The sequence below is a fragment of the Cydia fagiglandana genome, chromosome Z (genome assembly GCF_963556715.1).
Source record: "Cydia fagiglandana chromosome Z, ilCydFagi1.1, whole genome shotgun sequence".
Taxonomy (NCBI): domain Eukaryota; kingdom Metazoa; phylum Arthropoda; class Insecta; order Lepidoptera; family Tortricidae; genus Cydia; species Cydia fagiglandana.
The window spans coordinates 25168601-25191464 of record NC_085959.1 but is presented as its reverse complement, the minus strand read 5'-3'; the positions used below and the strand labels follow the sequence as shown (position 1 = coordinate 25191464).

The 22864-nt window shown below is 37.8% G+C and overlaps 1 protein-coding gene across 1 annotated transcript in view; it reads right to left on the bottom strand.

The window, feature by feature from the left end:
• LOC134678269 (uncharacterized) overlaps positions 1–22864 on the bottom strand; it is a 77028-nt gene that overhangs the window by 28997 nt on the left and 25167 nt on the right. The window contains exons 2-4 of the mRNA XM_063536752.1: positions 11856–12008; positions 1625–1748; positions 1014–1124 (exon numbers count right to left, since the gene is read on the bottom strand). Of these exons, the coding sequence (XP_063392822.1) occupies positions 1014–1124; positions 1625–1748; positions 11856–12008 (388 nt within the window). The remainder of the gene's footprint in view (positions 1–1013; positions 1125–1624; positions 1749–11855; positions 12009–22864) is intronic.

The window sequence follows — 22864 nt, the reverse complement described above, 5'->3', positions numbered from 1 at the left end:
CGAAGGGCAAACCGCCCAGAAATAGGAGCCCCGCTTGCGGGGCTCCGTCTATTTAAGTTGTGAAGGAAATGTTTTGGAAAAGTAACACATGTAGTGCGGTGGGACCATGGTAGAAATAAATTAAATTGCAAACATTGTCAAATTCCGGTTACGTAGGCGACCGAAAGAACTGGTCACTCTACAATGTACGATGCGGCTAAACGTGGGCCGCCTTATTGAAGAACGTATCGCAGTGACAATCCGGCTAATCGTCGAACCGCCGCATTTCAAAACGCCCCTGTTTTTGAAAACGGCTAGCCGTAATGTAATACGGCGGATTATACGATCTGACTACGACATGTACATGAGGTGCACCTACAATAGGGTATTTTCCTACTAGTCAAATCAATTACTTTTTTAGAACTGTCAAAACGATTTGCTAATATGGAATTTATATGAAACATTACATCGTGACGTCACGGTCAACTCACCTACTTTTTACATTTCTATCCGATTTATTAAATAGAACTTGTGTTTAAAAATAACTCCCATCTGTGTTTTTCTAATAACTAATTATCTGGTGCTTTATTTCATGTATGGTGTAAAATAATTTATTTTAAATACAGTATTACACATGGACACCGAGGGTAACGTCAAACAAAGTGACTCATTGTGGTTAATTACTCATCTGGCACATAAAAATATTGGTTTCATTATAAAGAAACGGATTAATAAATGACTGGATTATAAACACAACACAGTAAATCTAGGAAACAAGAAATTGTGTCACAGGATATTTTTTATAGTTGCTGCTGTCATTCAACTGATTCAACTCCTCCTAGTTCTAAATATGAGTTTGCTTACCTTTCTCTTAAGCGTCCAGTAGAATATAAGAAATGCTTCAAAGAGCAGGGTATGACATCTTGCTAAAGTTATGTTATGTTAAGCCGAGATACGACATGTTCTGTGCACAGGAAATAAATAGCCGAATGGAGCGTTCTATATGGTTAAGTTATATATGTGAATGCACTTACTTTTCATCGAAACTGTATTGAGCATTGAGCACGCTGAACATCTTCTGGTAAAGTATGCCAAAGAAATGATCCATCATGTGCTCGAAGTTGGTGTCGCCGAGAGTGTAGTACCTGACCAACACACATGTTCATCGCATCATTTGTCACATAATGGCATATTTACACATATGTTTTGTATATACATTACTACTACAGACTATCTAAAAAATGAAAAAATACAGTAGGTACATAAGTCACAATTCGTAATATATTTGCATAAGATAGTGTTCATAACTGTTATGTAAATTATAATAATATTAAAGGAGGATCTGCTTTAATTAGCCGAATTTCATATAACTTGACACAATTCTCCATTTAAATCTATAGGTGTGTTTTCTACGCTTAAATCACTGATAATTGGGTACTATTAAACTATTGAGTGATGCTTATAGTTTAGGTGAAAACTTAACATGGCGACTGCAAATGTCAAGCACTGAATTTTAATTTTTCAAAATTAAAAAAAGATATCACTTCAACACTGGTTAATTGTGTAAATACATAGTTTCATCTTCAGTCAGTAGGGAGTCCAAAATTTGAAATGGTAATAATAAAATAGAAGCATAAGTAGTTACCGTTCGAGCTGTTCGAAGAGCTGCTCGAAGACGTACGAGTGCTGCTCGTAGATCATGCCGTAGGTGCGCTTGAACATGGCGTGGAAGCCCTCGCGCGAGATCTGCAGCAGCTTGCGGAAGAAGTCTGCAACAACAACACAACTATAACCATCCACCTTCCTGTCATTATGTTTATTTTATATTTAATCATGCGTCCATCAATCCGCCTGTAGACAAACCATAATGTTATGACTAACTGAGTGGTTCTAATGAACCATATACATAAACCAACGTCGGTTTTGATCACATCTCTCAACACAGAGAAGGATCGGTATCAAAATGAATAGGTACGGCCGATCGTAGATATTATGATATTGTCACCTAATACATTATAATTTAATGAAAAAAATGTTTAGCATTAAACTTGTCGAAAATTGAATTATTCAACAGTTTTATCTAGTATTTCAATGAATAGTAAATAACAGTATACAACATTGAAGCTGTCTAGTGTCCACACTATATAACCTAATAGCTAATATTTAATAGCTAGGCCAGATAGTGCAGGCAACATAGAATATAGATTCTATGTTGATAAAATGCATCGGTATACATAAGTATACTTGACCATTATCCTCGACTATAGTTATATTGAGCCTCGCCAGCCGGTTCCTGACACACATTGACTCAGATGGACGGGTGGTTTTACTATCTTATTGATTATAGAAAAAAAGGCATATATCTCAAAGATTCGTCTGATAAGTAGGACAGAGGCAGTTTCCCGTTGCGAGTCGTCGTTGGGTAATTGCGCCGCGGTGAACGGGACCGCCGGCGCCGGCTCTCCAAACATGGCTCGGCCGGCGCTCGCAACACTTCTCTCAACGCTCGCGCTGCCGTGCCGCCTTGCACATTACCTTACGACATTCCAATATCACAAACTTACCGCCCACCGCCCCCGCTTAATGACACCACTTACATCAACTACTACGCGTTATCATATAAATTTATCACTTACTAGTTTACTGATAACATATGTATTAGTACTGGTATAAGTACGTTCAACACTAAGTGTGGGTTCAACCCCCTCATCATACATATTTGCATCACACTAATAGATATATTAAACCTAATATCATCGGATCTACATCATTATAGTCCGGGAGCCGGCTGCATGAAACAAACCTCATCAAAAAATAGAATATACCTACCCTGTAGAGGTACCTGACATTTAGTAGATTCCAACGCACTTGGTCGGCCTAGGCTTAACCTGGCAGATTTTGTACAAATGGCAAAAACGTTGGACAAAAATTCATCAAAAAAAACCTCATCGAAAAATAGAATGAAACTTGTATGGTAGGATACCTGACCTTGAGGACAGTAAAAAAAAAGTGGTCGGCCTCACCTTAGCCTGGCAGTTTTTGCAGTCCGACCAGATTTATTGGGTCACGTGAGAGCTACAATTTACCTCATCGAAAAATAGAATGAAACAAACGGATTATAATAGCTAAAATAAGCCTGTCGACGTATGTCTTGGTCGGCCTCACCTTAACCTGGCAGTTTTTGCAGTCCGACCAGATTTATAAAAAAATCATCAAAAATTTTTTATCGAAAAATCGTATGAAACTTGTATGGTACGATAGCTGCCTTTGAGAACAGTAAAAAAAAAAGTGGTCGGCCAAATCCTGTGTTGGCAGGTTCCTGTGTCCGACCAATTTTGTGGTACCACGTAAGAGCTACAATTTACCTCATCGAAAAATAGAATGAAACAAACGGATTATAATAGCTAAAATAAGCCTGTTGACGTATGTCTTGGTCGGCCTCACCTTAACCTGGCAGTTTTTGCAGTCCGACCAAATTTATAAAAAAAACATCAAAATTTTTTTATCGAAAAATCGTATGAAACTTGTATGGTAAGATAGCTGCCTTTGAGGACAGTAAAAAAAAGTGGTCGGCCAAATCCTTTGTTGGCAGGTTCCTGTGTCCGACCAATTTTGTGGTACCACGTGAGAGCTACAATTTACCTCAACGAAAAATAGAATGAAACAAACGGATAATAATAGCTAAAATAAGCCTGTTGACGTAGGTCTTGGTCGGCCTCACCTTAACCTGGCAGTTTTTGCAGTCCGACCAAATTTATAAAAAAAACATCAAATTTTTTTTATCGAAAAATCGTATGAAACTTGTATGGTACGATAGCTGCCTTTGAGGACAGTAAAAAAAAAGTGGTCGGCCAAATGCTGTGTTGGCAGGTTCCTCTGTCCGACCAATTTTGTGGTACCACGTGAGCTACAATTTACCTCATCGAAAAATAGAATGAAACAAACGGATTATAATAGCTAAAATAAGCCTGTCGACGTATGTCTTGGTCGGCCTCACCTTAACCTGGCAGTTTTTGCAGTCCGACCAGATTTATAAAAAAATCATCAATAATTTTTTATCGAAAAATCGTATGAAACTTGTATGGTACGATAGCTGCCTTTGAGAACAGTAAAAAAAAAAGTGGTCGGCCAAATCCTGTGTTGGCAGGTTCCTGTGTCCGACCAATTTTGTGGTACCACGTAAGAGCTACAATTTACCTCATCGAAAAATAGAATGAAACAAACGGATTATAATAGCTAAAATAAGCCTGTTGACGTATGTCTTGGTCGGCCTCACCTTAACCTGGCAGTTTTTGCAGTCCGACCAAATTTATAAAAAAAACATCAAAAAATTTTTATCGAAAAATCGTATGAAACTTGTATGGTAAGATAGCTGCCTTTGAGGACAGTAAAAAAAAAGTGGTCGGCCAAATCCTTTGTTGGCAGGTTCCTGTGTCCAACCAATTTTGTGGTACCACGTGAGAGCTACAATTTACCTCAACGAAAAATAGAATGAAACAAACGGATAATAGCTAAAATAAGCCTGTTGACGTAGGTCTTGGTCGGCCTCACCTTAACCTGGCAGTTTTTGCAGTCCGACCAAACTTATAAAAAAATCATCAAAATTTTTTTATCGAAAAATCGTATGAAACTTGTATGGTACGATAGCTGCCTTTGAGGACAGTAAAAAAAAAGTGGTCGGCCAAATCCTGTGTTGGCAGGTTCCTCTGTCCGACCAATTTTGTGGTACCACGTGAGAGCTACAATTTACCTCATCGAAAAATAGAATGAAACAAACGGATTATAATAGCTAAAATAAGCCTGTTGACGTATGTCTTGGTCGGCCTCACCTTAACCTGGCAGTTTTTGCAGTCCGACCAAATTTATGAAAAAAACATCAAAATTTTTTTATCGAAAAATCGTATGAAACTTGTATGGTACGATAGCTGCCTTTGAGGACAGTAAATAAAAATGGTCGGCCAAATCCTGTGTTTGCAGGTTCCTGTGTCCGACCAATTTTGTGGTACCACGTGAGAGCTACAATTTACCTCATCGAAAAATAGAATGAAACAAACGGATTATAATAGCTTAAATAAGCCTGTTGACGTATGTCTTGGTCGGCCTCACCTTAACCTGGCAGTTTTTGCAGTCCGGCCAAATTTATAAAAAAATCATCAAAAAATTTTTATCGAAAAATAGAATGAAACAAACGGATTATAATACCTAAAATAAACCTGTTGACGTATGGCTTGGTCGGCCTCACCGTAGCCTGGCAGTTTTTGCAGTCCGACCAAATTTGTGATACCACGTGACAGCTAGAATAGGACCACACATGCTGTATTCCATACGCATCATGACTTTGTGTACCTATCTGATGGGCGGGCGTATATGAAACGCCTTCTTGTACGTGCAGGTGATCCAGGTATACACCAAAGCTTAGTTTTCAATCGAACACTTGTAATATAAGAGGAAAAACTGCACGTGATCCTTCCAAAATTTAAATAAATGGTAAAATGTTCCTCCACGATGTTCTCAACGGGCATCTAGACTGCGTTGGATTGCTGTCACAGTTAGGGCTCCGCGCTCCCACGCGCCGAACTCGTCACACCACACTATTCCATATTCCCTGTCATCGTACCAATTATGGCCAAAATTCTATTCTATTAAATTCTGAGTAGAATCGCACGTACCTATAATAAATCGTTCCAAAACATTGACCCTTTCTTCTCCTCCAGACGTGTTTTCAAATCACAAATTGCAAAGCAACTTTCCTGGTAGTCACGCACTATCACACCCACTTACACACATACACCCACCCACCCACACAAACACACACACACACACACACAAACACATAAATTCCAATAAATGCATACAAACTAATAGATTCGCTCGTTTATGTAGGTACTGTATGTATTTTTATTTTACTATTTTTTATTTATTGTTTACGCAAAATTAGAGCTATACCTACTATTTTAGGATTTTTTTCCAGGTTACAGTTATAATTATTTTTTTCTCTTTTTCCTTGTACCTTAAAGACTTACAAATTAAGTTATATTTACGATTCTTGTACAGCACAAGTTGCAAGTCTACCCACAGATGATTTTTTATTATGTATAAATTACAGGAAGTTCTGTTATTGGCTATGCTATAAGTTCTCATGTTTTTTTGTATATTATTTAATGTAAACGCTGTTGAACTTCTCAATAAATATAAATAAATAAAAATACACAAGATAACCTCACATATATTAAGTGATTATCTTATTGTTATTTCTTCGACTCGCAAAGGCGTTATGTGTCCTTCAAACCATTTGATCTTATACATTTCATCTCTTAATGTCCAGCCACAATGTGTTGCATCAAATTTGATGCAAGTGGATTCTGCCGCACACTGCCACATTGAATTTATGAAAGCCGCCCGTAACAAGCCATACGTCAACAGGGTTATTTTAGCTATTATACTTAATCCGTTTGTTTCATTCTATTTTTCGATGTGGTAAATTGTAACTCTCACGTGGTACCACAAAATTGGTCGGAGACAGGAACCTGCCAACACAGGATTTGGCCGACCATTTTTTTTTACTGTCCTCAAAGGCAGCTATCGTACCATACAAGTTTCATACGATTTTTCGATATAAATTTTTTGATTATTTTTTCATAAATTTGGTCGGACTGCAAAAACTGCCAGGTTAAGGTAAGGCCGACCAAGACATACGTCAACAGGCTTATTTTAGCTATTATAATCCGTTTGTTTCATTCTATTTTTCGATGAGGTAAATTGTAGCTCTTACGTGGTACCACAAAATTGGTCGGACACAGGAACCTGCCAACACAGGATTTGGCCGACCACTTTTTTTTTACTGTCCTCAAAGGCAGCTATCGTACCATACAAGTTTCATACGATTTTTCGATAAAAAAATTTTGATGATTTTTTCATAAATTTGGTCGGACTGCAAAAACTGCCAGGTTAAGGTGAGGCCGACCAAGACATACGTCAACAGGCTTATTTAAGCTATTATAATCCGTTTGTTTCATTCTATTTTTCGATGAGGTAAATTGTAGCTCTCACGTGGTACCACAAAATTGGTCGGACACAGGAACCTGCCAACACAGGATTTGGCCGACCATTTTTAGGGTTCCGTACCTCAAAAGGAAAAAACGGAACCCTTATAGGATCACTCGTGCGTCTGTCTGTCCGTCTGTCCGTCTGTCACAGCCAATTTGCTCCGAAACTACCGGACCAATTAAGTTGAAATTTGGTACACGTATGTAAGTCTGTGACCCAAAGACGGATATGTAACGACAACAAATGAATTTTAAACATAGGGGCTACTTTTGGGGGGTAAACGACAAAATTAAAAAACAACGTTTTGAAAACTATATCGTGTTACATATCAAACGAAAGAGCTCATTTTGAGAATCTCAAATATATTTTTCTTATAAATTTACGATAATAAGTTTAGAAGTTATTCAAGAAAATAGACATAAAATGACCATTCCCCCCCCTCTATCTACGAAACTACTGGGTTAAAAATTCTGAAAAAAATACACATAATAGTCCTTTACCTAAAGATGACAGGAAAACCTATTAGAAATCTAGAGTCAAGCGTGAGTCGGATTTAAGAACAAAAATGCGGTTAACGTTATTTTAGGGACACAGCCGCAGTGGTTTAAGTGAAACGTGATGTAGACAACTATTGCGAAGGCCCTAGGCCGATATCCGCATAAGGCCGAAGGCCACAAGCGTCCAAAAGAGGCGTGCCTTTAGCTTCAAGCGTGAGTCGGACTGAAGACAAAAAATGCGACTAGGCTGTATTTGGCACATAGCCGCAATGGTGCTTGTAGTACAGTCAACAGCAGAAGTTGCTAAGCGGGCGAGGTGATCAAAATTACCTTCACATGCTCTTATTGTCTTAACTATAAAGTCGCGTCCATATCATTTTAAACCAGTCGCCCGCTTAGCAACTTCTGCTGCTGACTGTACTGATTGATTAGGTTACTTATTGTTACGTGTATTAAAAAGCACTAGGTATACAGGTTGGCTAAAAAATAAACTAAGCGTATTTCCGTTGCCAACGTGCAACTCTGAAATCACGAAGAAAAATTTGGCTGTTTCATACATTTTGGCTGGTCTGTTTTCTATGGGAGGATACTTCTTTTTTCGCGATTTCGGGGTTGGTCCCGTACTAAAAGTTGCTCAGTATAATCCCAAAACCTCCCTAGCTACGGAAATACTTACACTTATTTTTTGACCTTCCTGTAGGTATTATCTCTCGTCGGCCTTCGCTTTTAAAACACTGTAGGGCATTTAATCTTCAGAGATGTAGAGATATAAGCCACCACGCCAGAAAACTTCATGTTACATCTGGTTTTTGATTGACCCATTCGGGTTTTTCAAGACGTTTCACGACTCACGTACAAAAAAAATGTTGAAAATTATGTGATGTACGGAACCCTTGAAACGCGAGTCCGACTCGCACTTGACCAGTTTTTTTTTTTTACTGTCCTCAAAGGCAGCTATCGTACCATACAAGTTTCATACGATTTTCGATAAAAAAAAATTGAATTTTTTTTTATATATTTGGTCGGACCGCAAAAACTGCCAGGTTAAGGTGAGGCCGACCAAGACATACGTCAACAGGCTTATTTTAGCAATTATAATCCGTTTGTTTCATTCTATTTTTCGATGAGGTAAATTGTAGCTCTCACGTGGTACCACAAAATTGGTCGGACACAGGAACCTGCCAACACAGGATTTGGCCGACCACTTTTTTTTACTGTCCTCAAAGGCAGCTATCGTACCATACAAGTTTCATACGATTTTTCGATAAAAAATTTTTGATGATTTTTTTATAAATCTGGCCGGACTGCAAAAACTGCCAGGTTAAGGTGAGGCCGACCAAGACATACGTCAACAGGCTTATTTAAGCTATTATAATCCGTTTGTTTCATTCTATTTTTCGATGAGGTAAATTGTAGCTCTCACGTGGTACCACAAAATTGGTCGGACACAGGAACCTGCAAACACAGGATTTGGCCGACCATTTTTTTATTACTGTCCTCAAAGGCAGCTATCGTACCATACAAGTTTCATACGATTTTTCGATAAAAAAAATTTGATGATTTTTTCATAAATTTGGTCGGACTGCAAAAACTGCCAGGTTAAGGTGAGGCCGACCAAGACATACGTCAACAGGCTTATTTTAGCTATTATAATCCGTTTGTTTCATTCTATTTTTCGATGAGGTAAATTGTAGCTCTCACGTGGTACCACAAAATTGGTCGGACACAGGAACCTGCAAACACAGGATTTGGCCGACCATTTTTTTTTTACTGTCCTCAAAGGCAGCTATCGTACCATACAAGTTTCATACGATTTATCGATAAAAATTTTTTGATGATTTTTTTATAAATCTGGTCGGACTGCAAAAACTGCCAGGTTAAGGTGAGGCCGACCAAGACATACGTCAACAGGCTTATTTTAGCTATTATAATCCGTTTGTTTCATTCTATTTTTCGATGAGGTAAATTGTAGCTCTCACGTGGTACCACAAAATTGGTCGGACACAGGAACCTGCAAACACAGGATTTGGCCGACCATTTTTTTATTACTGTCCTCAAAGGCAGCTATCGTACCATACAAGTTTCACACGATTTTTCGATAAAATTTTTTTGATGATTTTTTTATAAATTTGGCCGGACTGCAAAATCTGCCAGGTTAAGGTGAGGCCGACCAAGACATACGTCAACAGGCTTATTTAAGCTATTATAATCCGTTTGTTTCATTCTATTTTTCGATGAGGTAAATTGTAGCTCTCACGTGGTACCACAAAATTGGTCGGACACAGGAACCTGCAAACACAGGATTTGGCCGACCATTTTTTTATTACTGTCCTCAAAGGCAGCTATCGTACCATACAAGTTTCATACGATTTTTCGATAAAAAAAATTTGATGATTTTTTCATAAATTTGGTCGGACTGCAAAAACTGCCAGGTTAAGGTGAGGCCGACCAAGACATACGTCAACAGGCTTATTTTAGCTATTATAATCCGTTTGTTTCATTCTATTTTTCGATGAGGTAAATTGTAGCTCTCACGTGGTACCACAAAATTGGTCGGACACAGGAACCTGCAAACACAGGATTTGGCCGACCATTTTTTTTTTACTGTCCTCAAAGGCAGCTATCGTACCATACAAGTTTCATACGATTTATCGATAAAAATTTTTTGATGATTTTTTTATAAATCTGGTCGGACTGCAAAAACTGCCAGGTTAAGGTGAGGCCGACCAAGACATACGTCAACAGGCTTATTTTAGCTATTATAATCCGTTTGTTTCATTCTATTTTTCGATGAGGTAAATTGTAGCTCTCACGTGGTACCACAAAATTGGTCGGACACAGGAACCTGCAAACACAGGATTTGGCCGACCATTTTTTTTTACTGTCCTCAAAGGCAGCTATCGTACCATACAAGTTTCATACGATTTATCGATAAAAATTTTTTGATGATTTTTTTATAAATCTGGTCGGACTGCAAAAACTGCCAGGTTAAGGTGAGGCCGACCAAGACATACGTCAACAGGCTTATTTTAGCTATTATAATCCGTTTGTTTCATTCTATTTTTCGATGAGGTAAATTGTAGCTCTCACGTGACCCAATAAATCTGGTCGGACTGCAAAAACTGCCAGGCTAAGGTGAGGCCGACCACTTTTTTTTTACTGTCCTCAAGGTCAGGTATCCTACCATACAAGTTTCATTCTATTTTTCGATGAGGTTTTTTTTGATGAATTTTTGTCCAACGTTTTTGCCATTTGTACAAAATCTGCCAGGTTAAGCCTAGGCCGACCAAGTGCGTTGGAATCTACTAAATGTCAGGTACCTCTACAGGGTAGGTATATTCTATTTTTTGATGAGGTTTGTTTCATGCAGCCGGCTCCCGGACTATTATTTATTATGCTTACAGTTCGAGTCAACCAATAGCCACTGACAGTATTTTGCAAGACTAATAACTGTTCCATAAAAAACTCTTTCTATGCTTACAACTTACGAGAACTTTTCTTTCTCTTGTTTGTAATGAATCTCTTTTCATAACTATAAATTCCATAGTGCAGGCACATTCCTAAGATTATTAAATACTCCAGTCCAAGAAAAGTATATAGTTTGACGTATTAGGTACCTACGTTGATTTAAATGCAGTCCTGGCGATAAGTCGACGCTGCATTGCACGCTAAAAATACCCGGCTGGCTAATCGTCGGGGTTCCCAAAGGCAAACGAGTCGAACGCTCACATTCAGGCGACAGAGTTTAACTGTATCTAGAGATTCCTAACAAGAAACAACAACTATGTAGGCATATGTGTAACCGGAGAGCGCTGGTGCGCTGGTTCACCAGAGCGCCCCCGCTTGGTAGTAAGCAATTGGAATAACACCCAGGATCGACATCCAACTCAGTGTCAGTGTCAGCCTGGCACGGCACTACATTACATATCAGCATATCACTGTAGTGGCTGGTTGTGTCTTGGTATTTCATGTAAATAAGCATGCTAGTGTCCAGTAGAGAGTAGAATTGACGCATCTTATTTAGTCTTAGTTTTGGACACTTGGAGACCTAATACATCTCTAAGTTTTTACGTAAGCTACAGCCTTCTCCAGAGCGGAAAATAGGTATCTTTAGTACAAGTCCGGTATCCTCACGATGATTTACTTTTTTCTTAAAAAAAACTATTGTTACATAAATACATATCAAATGATATTTCGTACCGTACATAAGTTTTAAGAACTTACGGTTACGGGGAGGAAAGTAGCAGTGAGTTACCACTAGGCCTCCAAAGCTTCCCAATTATTAGTGTAAGTAGGTAAATATGATAGGATATTGTAAGGTGTGTTAGTTACCGTCAAACCGCTTGGCCCGGTTGCCGAGTACGTCCGCCAGTTTGCCGAGCTCGCTGCGCAGCGCGTCCTCGAGCTGCCGGCGCGCCTGCTGCGTGAGCGGCCCGCGGGCAGCCGGCCCGCAGCACCCCTGCATGCCGCATAACCCGTCCGCATCTGGAATTGTATTCTACTTTTATATTCATGTTATGAAAGTACCTAACTTACGAAGAAAAATAAATAAATAAAATAATAAAGCATAACTGTGTTTTGTTTATTAAATCAAACTCATTTATACTCAAAATACTAAATTTGAAAGAACTCACGTGAGATTAGGGAGGAGGGAGGTATTTGAGACAAATCTCAGAATATATCACCAGGGTGAGAGGGTGTGGGGGGGGATCCTAAAACCCTCCATTGAGAGATTAAAATAAAAAAATAAATATTGCTTCCTTAAGAACGTACCTTCCTATACAAATTGAGGAAAGGAAGGTTTAAGTTTCAAGAGGGAACCATTAAGTCCACCAAACACTGAATGTTCGAGTGTGAAAGAGAAGGCGATAAAGATGTTGTAATGGCTCTCCGTAATTACATAGACCACCCGCGAGATACCACTCGCATCAACCATTATAATACTTTTTGTGGAGAAAATAATAATCAACACAATGAAGTCATCAACCGACTCCCCGGAGAAACTCGGGTTTAATCGATTGAATTTAATAGCACAAGAAACAGTTTAGTGTGTCTGTATGCTGTATGACACTACACAGATACCGCATTATGAAGCGTTTACAAATAGCTTGAGGTACACCATTTTATTTCACCACACCAGCTCGGAAAGGCTTACTTTGCACTTCGAAAACTGATAGCAAAGTTGCATTTTATTCACATGTGAGACAAAGTAATCAAACGCAAATTTTGAGTTAGTTTCTTATGTTTTCTGCTAGAATTGACTTTTGAATTATGTTTTTGGATGATAAATATTTAATAACATTGATTTGGATTTGATTTGGTTTGATATTTTACATTTAAAATTTGCTTCGGGTTGGTGTGGTGAAAAATTTTGTGTTTCACTCGGGGGCAAATTTAGTTTAACCCTCGTGCTTTGAAACCCTCGCAACGCTCAAGATTCCATTATACGAACCACTCGCTACGCTCGTGGTTCAATTTTGGAATCTTTCGCTTGCTCGGGTATCAATATTAGCACGAGCGGTTAAACAACAACTTTGCCCCCTTGTAAAACAAATAACTATTAAAATATTTTAATTTACATGCCGTAAAGTAGAAGGAATATTTAGAATTAGACCAGGAAGTTAAGAAAAATTTCATAGAAGTTTGACGTTTAAAATAACACTTGCACTGCGTGTGCTATTAAAATGGTTACAGACTTTTCTTGTTGCATTATGTGCACATATAACTATTTCTACGAATTTACCTCGTATATAAAATATTGGAATGAGTGTTACTGATGGCACAACGCGCTCTGTGTGGAGTATAGCGAGGTGCGCCATCGCCACTTCCGCGAAAGGAAGAGTCGTCGATCTGTTACCATGCTACATGTACGATTACTTTCCGTCACGGACGATTCCGTTTTCTGGCATGCGGTGCCGCACAGTGCGCGTACTGTCTCATTTGTGCCCACTGTATGCCAACATATTGGACAGAGATTTTGTCTCTCTCTTTCTCCGATTGGTAATTTCTGTCTTTGTTAATATAAGAATAAGAAGCCATTTATTGCAACACACAAAACATACAGGCAACAAATATAGGTAATAACTAAAAATAAAAATTGTGAGGCAAAAGGAACGGGCTCAGCATACGCTGCGTCAGTCATTTCGTTACAAATTGCCTGCGCAGCGCTGATTTTCAGTCCGTCCCCTTCACTGAACCACATTTACATATATGCGGGTTGATGGTAATTTGCTTGTATGTACAACCAAAAACATAAAACAAACAAAACTACAAAGATAACATGTCAGTAATTAAACAGAATATATGTACTTTTTTTTTTGTATGAGAGAATACTTATAAACAATAATAAAAAAAAAGAGAACAATAGGATAAGAAAGTGTCCTAAATATGTAATGTAATATGACGATAGCTAAACCTGATTCATAATATAAGTGTCTTTATATTATGAATCAGGTTAGCTCGTGTCCTCATGATATTGATATGTCACCGATTTTACAAGAATCTGCAACTTCGTAAGTGATCGAAAAATAGTCTGTTTATTTTGAAAACAATTAAATATACATTGTTAAATACAAACGAACAATGAAAGTGAAATGAAAAAAAGCGTGTAAAAAGGAGTTAAAGGACTGTAATTGTATTCTGAATTCTCTTTCCTGGAAACCCATATCTAAACATGACAACTGCGCTGAACCCTGGAAGATTTCTCACAAGATGGTGTGAGGTAGAGCATAAAGGACACGTCTCGACTCGACACGGCGACCCAGGTTGGAACACGCTTACGGAACCGGGTCACGTACAGTTTGCCGTACAGCGCCGCTGTTAGGCTCACACACAACACGCCTACGCAAGTAGGTAGGAGGTAACTCATTCATTTACTGATTGCTTTTCGGTACATAGTCTATAAATAAAATTGGTACTCTATAAAGGGTTCTATGATCTATAGAATTATACTTGACTTTGGTCGACTATGAGTTGGTTGCTGCTATGTCTTGCTAAATTTTGTTGTTATAATTATGTCGGTACGGGAAATTTCATAATTCACTGCAGTTTGCCGTTGATAAGTATTGTTCGTCAGTTGTGGTTGGTGCCAGCCCATCGACACCCCATACTTTGATAAATTATGAAAGCACTTGTTACCAACATTGAGGCATAGAAATGATCTTATCGAATTAAAATGACTGCTGTTGCATTTTGGTGGCACATACCATACTTGCTTTTGACATAGACGTATTATACTTACTTTTCTTTAGGTTGGTATGATTGGTAGTAAAACGTCAAACGTCATTTGAATTGTCGTGAACGTAATTGGTAAAATAACTTTAGCTGTTATTTAAATGAGGGGTAAATCTTTAAGGAAATGTGAAGTTTGTAGTGGGTGTGTAAGAAGACTAACTACTGACGCATTTTTGGCCAAATTTCCAACTTGATCCGAACAGGTCGGTAAACTGATGTTTGTATGCAATATTTTTATTTTTTACTTTGAGTCGTTAACAGTTACTAATTTAATTAGTTTTAGTCGTATACAATCCATGATTAAAACGAAAATATTTTGTGAATAAAGTATTTTTAAGTAAAAAAGTCTAAGTAACCTATGACACGAATAGTGTACGACCAATTTTATCGATAATCTCTTTATTTCAGATGTCGATTATAGGCAAAGCTGAGGAAAAGGAAATGAGGATTTGGCGTATTTATTTACCTATTCAAAAGCTGAATAGAAACAAGTTCATTTGTGGAAATCATTCTCCATCCAGTGCCTGCAATAAAAAGGGACCAGATTAAAAAAGAATGCGCGCGAATTCAGCATATTGTAATATGCCTACTTGAATAATAAACTATGTTATTTTTATCATGTAAAGTAAAATTGTTTATATATATAATGTTCTTTTATTTTATTAATCCACGTGATTCTCAAAATGTACTGTTACAGTAGTACAGTAGGTAAATACAGCAGCACGTATCGCACATTTATCGATATCGATAAACAGTAGGTACTGGAAGTGTCGAGCCCTAGCGTTGTTTTTTTTGTGTTGGTAGTATTGTGTGGGGTTTTTATTTAACAATTATGGCCTGGATGCGAGATCTTTAAGCCTGTATTTGGTGTGCTGGGATATGTACGTTCATAATTCGGTTCGAGGATTGTTCGAGAGTGCCGACTCTTAAAACGTAGTGATTATATGCTCTTTGGTTGGTGCTACTGGCCCTAAATATTCTTTGTCTGAATTTTTAAGTTTAGACAATCTGGCGTGTGCCTAAGCAAGATAAGAGATAAGTAAAATGAACTACATCGAGGGATGGGGCACGGGAGAGCGGCGCGTGGCATCTGGGTGAAGTGCCCACTAGGCGAAGCATTGTGTTCACACCTTATACAGATACCTACTACTCGTATACACGATAAAACATATATGCTCAGAGATAAGACAAATTTTCGAGCGTTTGTATATGTATGTATGTAAAATATAATATGTTCAGAGAAAAGACAAATTTTCGAGCGTATGTATATGTATGCTACCTATCGGCGTCATTTTCGTACGTGTATGAATAATTATCGGCAAATAAATGAGTATACCTACTTAATTTGTTCTGAACATTAAATAATACATTGTGGAGTAAGGGAGGTATGGACAAAATGGTTAGCGAGAGTCAAAGGAACACGATGCACCTCCTGTATTTTAATTTTCAGTACAAAATGCTTGTGCCATAACCAGACATCGTAACTTTTACAGCATTTTTGGTGCAGCGTTAATATTAACCTTAATTTACCATTTCAGTTGGAATTATCTATACCAATTCCGTTAACACCACTCCGCTGCACCAAAAATGCTGTAAAGTTTACGATGTCTGGCCATAACACACAAAGTTATTCATCACACTTGCATGAAGAAAGTCAGAAAAAAACATCAAGTCACATAAGAGAAGAGCCCTTGCTGCCTTGCGTACCATCACGGGTAAAATCCGTCACACGCGTCTCCGCGCCAGCTAGCGTTGCTACCGGACTAGCACATGATTGGCGCGACAGTGTCTCGCCATGAGATAGACTGGGTAGTCCTGTTTGAGTTAGAATTTAGACCAAGGGACTTGAGATAGATCAAGGGTAAACCTGCTTAAAATACCACCCTCTATATGAGCAAGGGGGATGAAAAATATTTTCCCCCTTAATCATAAACACGCTACAAGCCTCAAGTAGCTAATAATCGTTTGTCTTTATCTGTCATTTTGACTTATGTGTTTGTAAGAAAGGAAGGGATAAAGATAAAACATAATTTAAATTGTAAAGTTTTATAAATAATGAAAAAAAAATGCCGATGGTGTTTTATCCAAATACGGAAACTAGAGAACATTCACAAACCCCTAGGCATAAACAAAGAATTGGTATAAATATAATTCCAATATATAGATAAATAATAAATTAATAACTATCAATAGGTACCTAAGTTAAACAATTTCAACGAAAGAAAACTAACCGACTAATTACCAACTAACCGTCGAAGAAATTAGGAACTAAGCATTAATGTCGCGTCTACGACACCAGACCAGAACTCGCTAACAGTTGAAAAAGTAGCATTTGTGAAAAAAGTGTTCGAATAACTACAAGCGGCGAGGAAGTGTGCATTGTTCATGCTCGGTTTACGGTTTACGAGTCAACTGCATTCTTAAGTAAACTATCCTTCCATTAAAGCGATTCGCCTTTTTAGGGTTCCGTAGCCAAATGGCAAAAAACGGAACCCTTATAGATTCGTCATGTCTGTCTGTCTGTCTGTCCGTCCGTATGTCACAGCCGCTTTGTTCCGAAACTATAAGCACTATACTGTTGAAACTTGGTAAGTAGATGTATTCTGTGAACCGCATTAAGATTTAAATAAGTAACAATAAGTTTTTAGGGTTCCCCATACATAGAAAAATTTTTATCATCAAACCCATACGTGTGGGGTATCTATGGATAGGTCTTCAAAAATGATATTGAAGTTTCTAATATAATTTTCTTCTAAACTGAATAGTTTGCGCGAGAGACACTTCCAAAGTGGTAAAATGTGTCCCCCCCCCCCCCTGTAACTTCTAAAATAAGAGTATGATAAAACTAAAAAAAATATATGATGTACATTACCATGCAAACTTCCACCGAAAATTGGTTTGAACAAGATTTGGTAAGTAGTTTTTTTTTAATACGTCATAAACCGTAAGCCGCAATTTTATTATGTTACTTGCTGTTACGGAACCCTTCATGGGCGAGTCCGACTCGCACTTGGCCGCTTTTTATAATTCGTATAGAATAAAAAAATTAGGCCATGAGCATGTCGGGCCATGTCTAGTGTAGGGTTCCGTAGTTACAATTTTATTTGGGTCAGTGAGGGTAGCTACTTGATTCTGTTCAGCTACGTGGAAATGGTCTTATGGCTCCTCTACACGATGGGCCAACGTCGGCCACTCCAAGGGACGCAGCCATGCGGTAGAATGAAATAGCAATATCAGTTGCTCCCTCTAACGCATAAATGCGTCCCTTGGAGTGGCCGACGCTGGCCCATCGTGTAGAGGAGACATTAGAAGATTTTAATTACCGTAAACTAGTTCAGCATTGCCTACCGTGCCAAACATTGCCTGGCTTATAAAACGGTAGGTAAAATGACGCTTGGCATCACAAGTCTTGGAAAAAGTGTAAAGTTAGCCTCATCACCCTATATTATTACAAAAGTTATTCATATCCGTGAGCATGATCGCATGCCCGAGCTGTTGGATAGTATCCATCGTCGGTTAACATTTTGTTTACGTTACAGGGCCACGAAACTGTTTCTTTTTTCCTACCAATTTTACATGTGTGAAAGTTTGTACTTATGTCTTATGCCGAGTTATACCGGAACTGCGGGCTACATTAGCCCTGGGGGCCGACTTTTGCATTTCGACCGCTCGATTTCGTCACTCGAAAATCGGTGGAAAACGATGAAATGCAAATTTTTGAAATACGAGCGTATGAAATTTGGAATCTAGTGGTATTGACCACTCGATTTCAATTCTATTAGTAGAATTTAAATGCCTAGTAGTGGAGACATCATTTAACGAAATACACGAAATCGAGTGGTCGAATTTCAAAAATCGGCCCCCTGAGGAAAAACTTTGTCCTAGATCAAAAAATGTTTAAGTAACTTATTGCCACGTCGGAGCGTCTGAGTCAGTTGTAAAATTTCTAGCTGAAACGTATGGCTGGTTGTAAGCACGTAATTGAGTACTTTTTGGTCAATCTAGCAGTTTGTAATGTTACATGATCTCTTTGGACCTGTTGTATTTTTAGCAGTTTGGTTTTGGTACAGTACAGCCCAGTTCTGCCGCTCTGCTCGCTAGCTGACGTGGATTTCACACTCGCATTACAGTGTACTCGTAGTAATAACATTACGCTATATTTAGCTGCAGCCGACGTGATCTAGCAGTGTGTAAGTAAATAAAGGTGCCCACCGCCGCGGTCAATATCCCACCGCAAATAGAAGGCTGTCTTCAGTTCAACGGTGTCCGGGAAATACACAATAGCACTGCGTTCATACTTACACACAAATTAAAATAGCCTTCATGTACAATGGTAAAATTAGTAAACTAAGTATCCGTACGTACTATTTCAATCATCAGAATGACTTCGGTTAAACCTTAACATGGTTAGTTCGGCCAACTGTGTAAATTGAAGGGTCTGAACGCACTTGTTCCAACACAATCAAGTGTAGCATTCATAGGACAAGGTGTTAGCCTAGGGCGTTGTTTTCTTGGGAATTGGTAATTTGCATGTTGAATGTGACCAGCCGGAATCTCCGGTCCAGGTCATTAATTGTTCCATATTAAAAAGTCCCTTTCATTGTCAACGCCAGGCGTTTCTAAGCAGATTTGTAAGTAAGAGTGAGTAAGAGTTGTGTTGTCTAATAGTTTCTGATAATGATGCTACGAGTATGTGATCACGAATGATAATAGTTTCGACATATTATATACCGTTTTTGGGTGCGACAACACAGTGTAATTTCCGTACTGTAAGTCTTTCTTTGATTTTTGGGATCGGAATGTGGAGCAGATTTATTGAACTAGCAAAGGTTTTCATTTCAGCTTGGGCAAAAATGCTTTTTCACCACACCACCTCGGAAAGGCTTACTTTGCACTTCAAAAACTGATAGCAACGTTGCATTTTATTCACATGTGAGGCAAAGTGATCAAATGCTAATTTTGAGTTGTTTTCTTATGTTTACTGGTAGAATTGACTTTTAAATTTTGATTTTGGATGATAAGTATTTAATAACCTTCATTTGGATTTGATTTTGTTTGATATTTGCATTTAATATTTTCTTCGGGTTGGTGTGGTGAAAAATTTTGTGTTTCACTCGGGGGCAAATTTTGTTTAACCCTCGTGCTTTGAAACCCTCGCAACGCTCAAAATTCCATTTCTCAAACCACTCGCTACGCTCGTGATTTAATTTTGGATTCTTTCGCTTGCTAGGGTATCAATATTAGCATGAGCGGTTAAACAACAACTTTGCCCCCGAGTGAAACAAATAACTAATTTTTTGTAAAAAAAACTTGTACAATACGGTCCGAATTGCGGATACGTACTCACAGTCACATAAGGGCTCACGCTAGACAGCGTCCATGATGTTTATCTGGGGTCGCCGTCATCGAAAACGATGAGGAGGACTATATATTTGTCAACTATGGTAGAAATTCTTAAAACTAAAATAATTAATTATGCGTTATAATCTGTGTATTTTTTGAGTTCATTATTTTAACTGTACAATAAAATACCTAAAATATAGTATTTTATTAGTTTTTATCAAATCTACAACTTTATTTTTATTAATTTATTATTAAGAATTCATACTCGTACGTGGTTTGGAACGATGCGGTCTGAAGTTTTTCGGGGGTCTATTATAAACCGTCAATATGCCGTTGAATGTTGTTTTAACTTTTTGTTGTCTGTTTCTTTTTGCTAACAGTGTGAAAGGGACAGAGATAATAGAACCCAAGTATTTCGATCTTGTATTAGACCCCGCATGTTGAAATGACATTTGACTATGAAGGTCACTTGAATGTCATTTGGTCTCGCTCAGTGAGCAAAATCGTATTTTGCTCACTGTTTTTACGAAGCAAAGTACCCTTGATCGAGCTGCTGAGGTGAAAAATAGTTTTACTATTAAAATAATGATATCAAAAAGCACAGATTATCACACAAAATTAATAATTTTAAGTACTTTTAATAATCTTTAATATGAGTGACAAATAGTAGTGTCTGCGATTTGGACTGTATCTTGCAAACTTCTTTACAAAAAAAAGTTGTCGATTGAAGTGTCAATTGATGTTAGTTATTTACATATTATTTTACTGATTTTTTTTTCGTTTTGTTTTCGTGTTTGATTGCGATATTTAAATGTAATTGTTAGAATATATTAAGAAAACGTGGGTGAATAAGTGATGAAGAAGGATTTACCTACATTTTTCAGGTTCAGGTTGTCTAATATGTTCTCACTCTTGAGGTGAAAATTGTATGTACAACAAGAGATCAAAGTTATTTAGTTTCGAACATATTTCGCTTGCACGGGACTCAAAATAAACACTCGAAGAAATATCAAACGTTGATCTCTTGATGTACGAATAATTATTTCATTAAAAACGTTTCATGGAAATGATGGAAAATTTCATGATTTTTACCATATTTTTTTTTTGACACGCGGTTCAAAAGTTAGAGGGCGGACACAATACTTTTAGTTAAATTATTTCTGTTGACTATCTATTCAAGACCCTTATTCAACGACACCCCACACCATAGAATAGAATAGAAGCGCAAATAAAATTCCATTTTATTTTACTTGTGTAAAAAATCTAGTAAGTAGGTACTTATTAATAAAAGGGCACCAAAATGTAGGTTTCTTGTACTATAGATCATAGATCCCTGAACTAAGCTGCGAACGGAAGGACCGACGGATGGACAAACATGCATGGTGTAATTATAAAAGGGGCTTACCATTAAAAGCTACTACTTTACCTACCTATTTATGTAGACTTTTAACAATCGCATTTACCACCAACATCATAATAATATGATCCAAGTAAGTAGAGTCAGCATATTAAGTATATTGCTATAGGTACCCATACAACCATTTCCAGTCGCCGTTACGACGCGGTGTAGACACATCTTGTGTCGACACCGTCTGTTTCGGTCACAATTCCAGTCGCAGAGTCGTCGCCGTGTCGACACAGTTACCAGAAATGGGGAAGGGTCGACACATGACACAAAGTGACATAAAGTGTGGTCGCCGTGTGCACACATTGTTTCGGGTTTGCGACTACTTTATGCCAAAATCATTCGATCATTCGTTCATTTTGTTCCTGTCAAATGGAAACTGTCAGATGGAAAAATAGTTAAATAAAAATAAGTGACATTAATACGCCATCTCTAAAACGAATTACAAGACGTAATTATATATTGTTTGCATTTATATTACAATAGGACTTAAATTATTATGGGGAATTAAACTGCTCGAGTGATTTGATAAACTAAGTGTAATATAATCAACGCGCCACCACATTGTTTTAGTTTAGCCGGAAATGTAATTGTTTACTTCTCAGTGCTTGTGTTCATAAATATATTATTTGATGCATTTTTAGTACTTCGATGCGTATACTATACTTAAATAACAGAAATAACGCTTTACATACTACGAAACTTGTTAATTATGATGTATAAATATGTTTAAGGCTGAGAAATATTGCAGTCACAAAGTAGTCGCAAATGTTTCGACTTTGTGTCGACTCTGTGTAGGCACATGACACGCGCTGTCAAAAGTAATAACAAAGTTACTGGATTTGCAAAATGGCTCCTTGTGTTCATTTGTTTTCAGATATTCTCAAAGTGTAAAAATGACGTGGTCAGAGATGGGACTTAATAGATTAACTGTTTATTCGACTAATTAATGGAATAAAAAAAGTTAATCCTCAAATTTTAATCACGATTAGTTTAGTCGACCTAACATAGATTGAAATTGAATTAATCTGAACATTAATCGAATAAATTATCGATTAAATCTCGGTTGGAAGTTGACAGGGGGCCATTTTTGTACGTAAAAATAATAGAAATGTCTTGCATGCAGATTGCAGATGGTAGCCAAACACTTTGTCATAAAAGTCGAGATGGGTGTCGATTTATTGGTTTTAGGGAGTGCCGATTTCGAAAATGATGACCATTTTGGAATCCAAAATGGCGGCCATGCACTGTGTCATAAAAGTCGTCATGGATGTCGTTTTATACGTTTTAGGGGGCCCCAATTTTGAAAATGATGACCATTTTGGAATCCAAAATGGCGGCCATGCACTATGCCATAAAA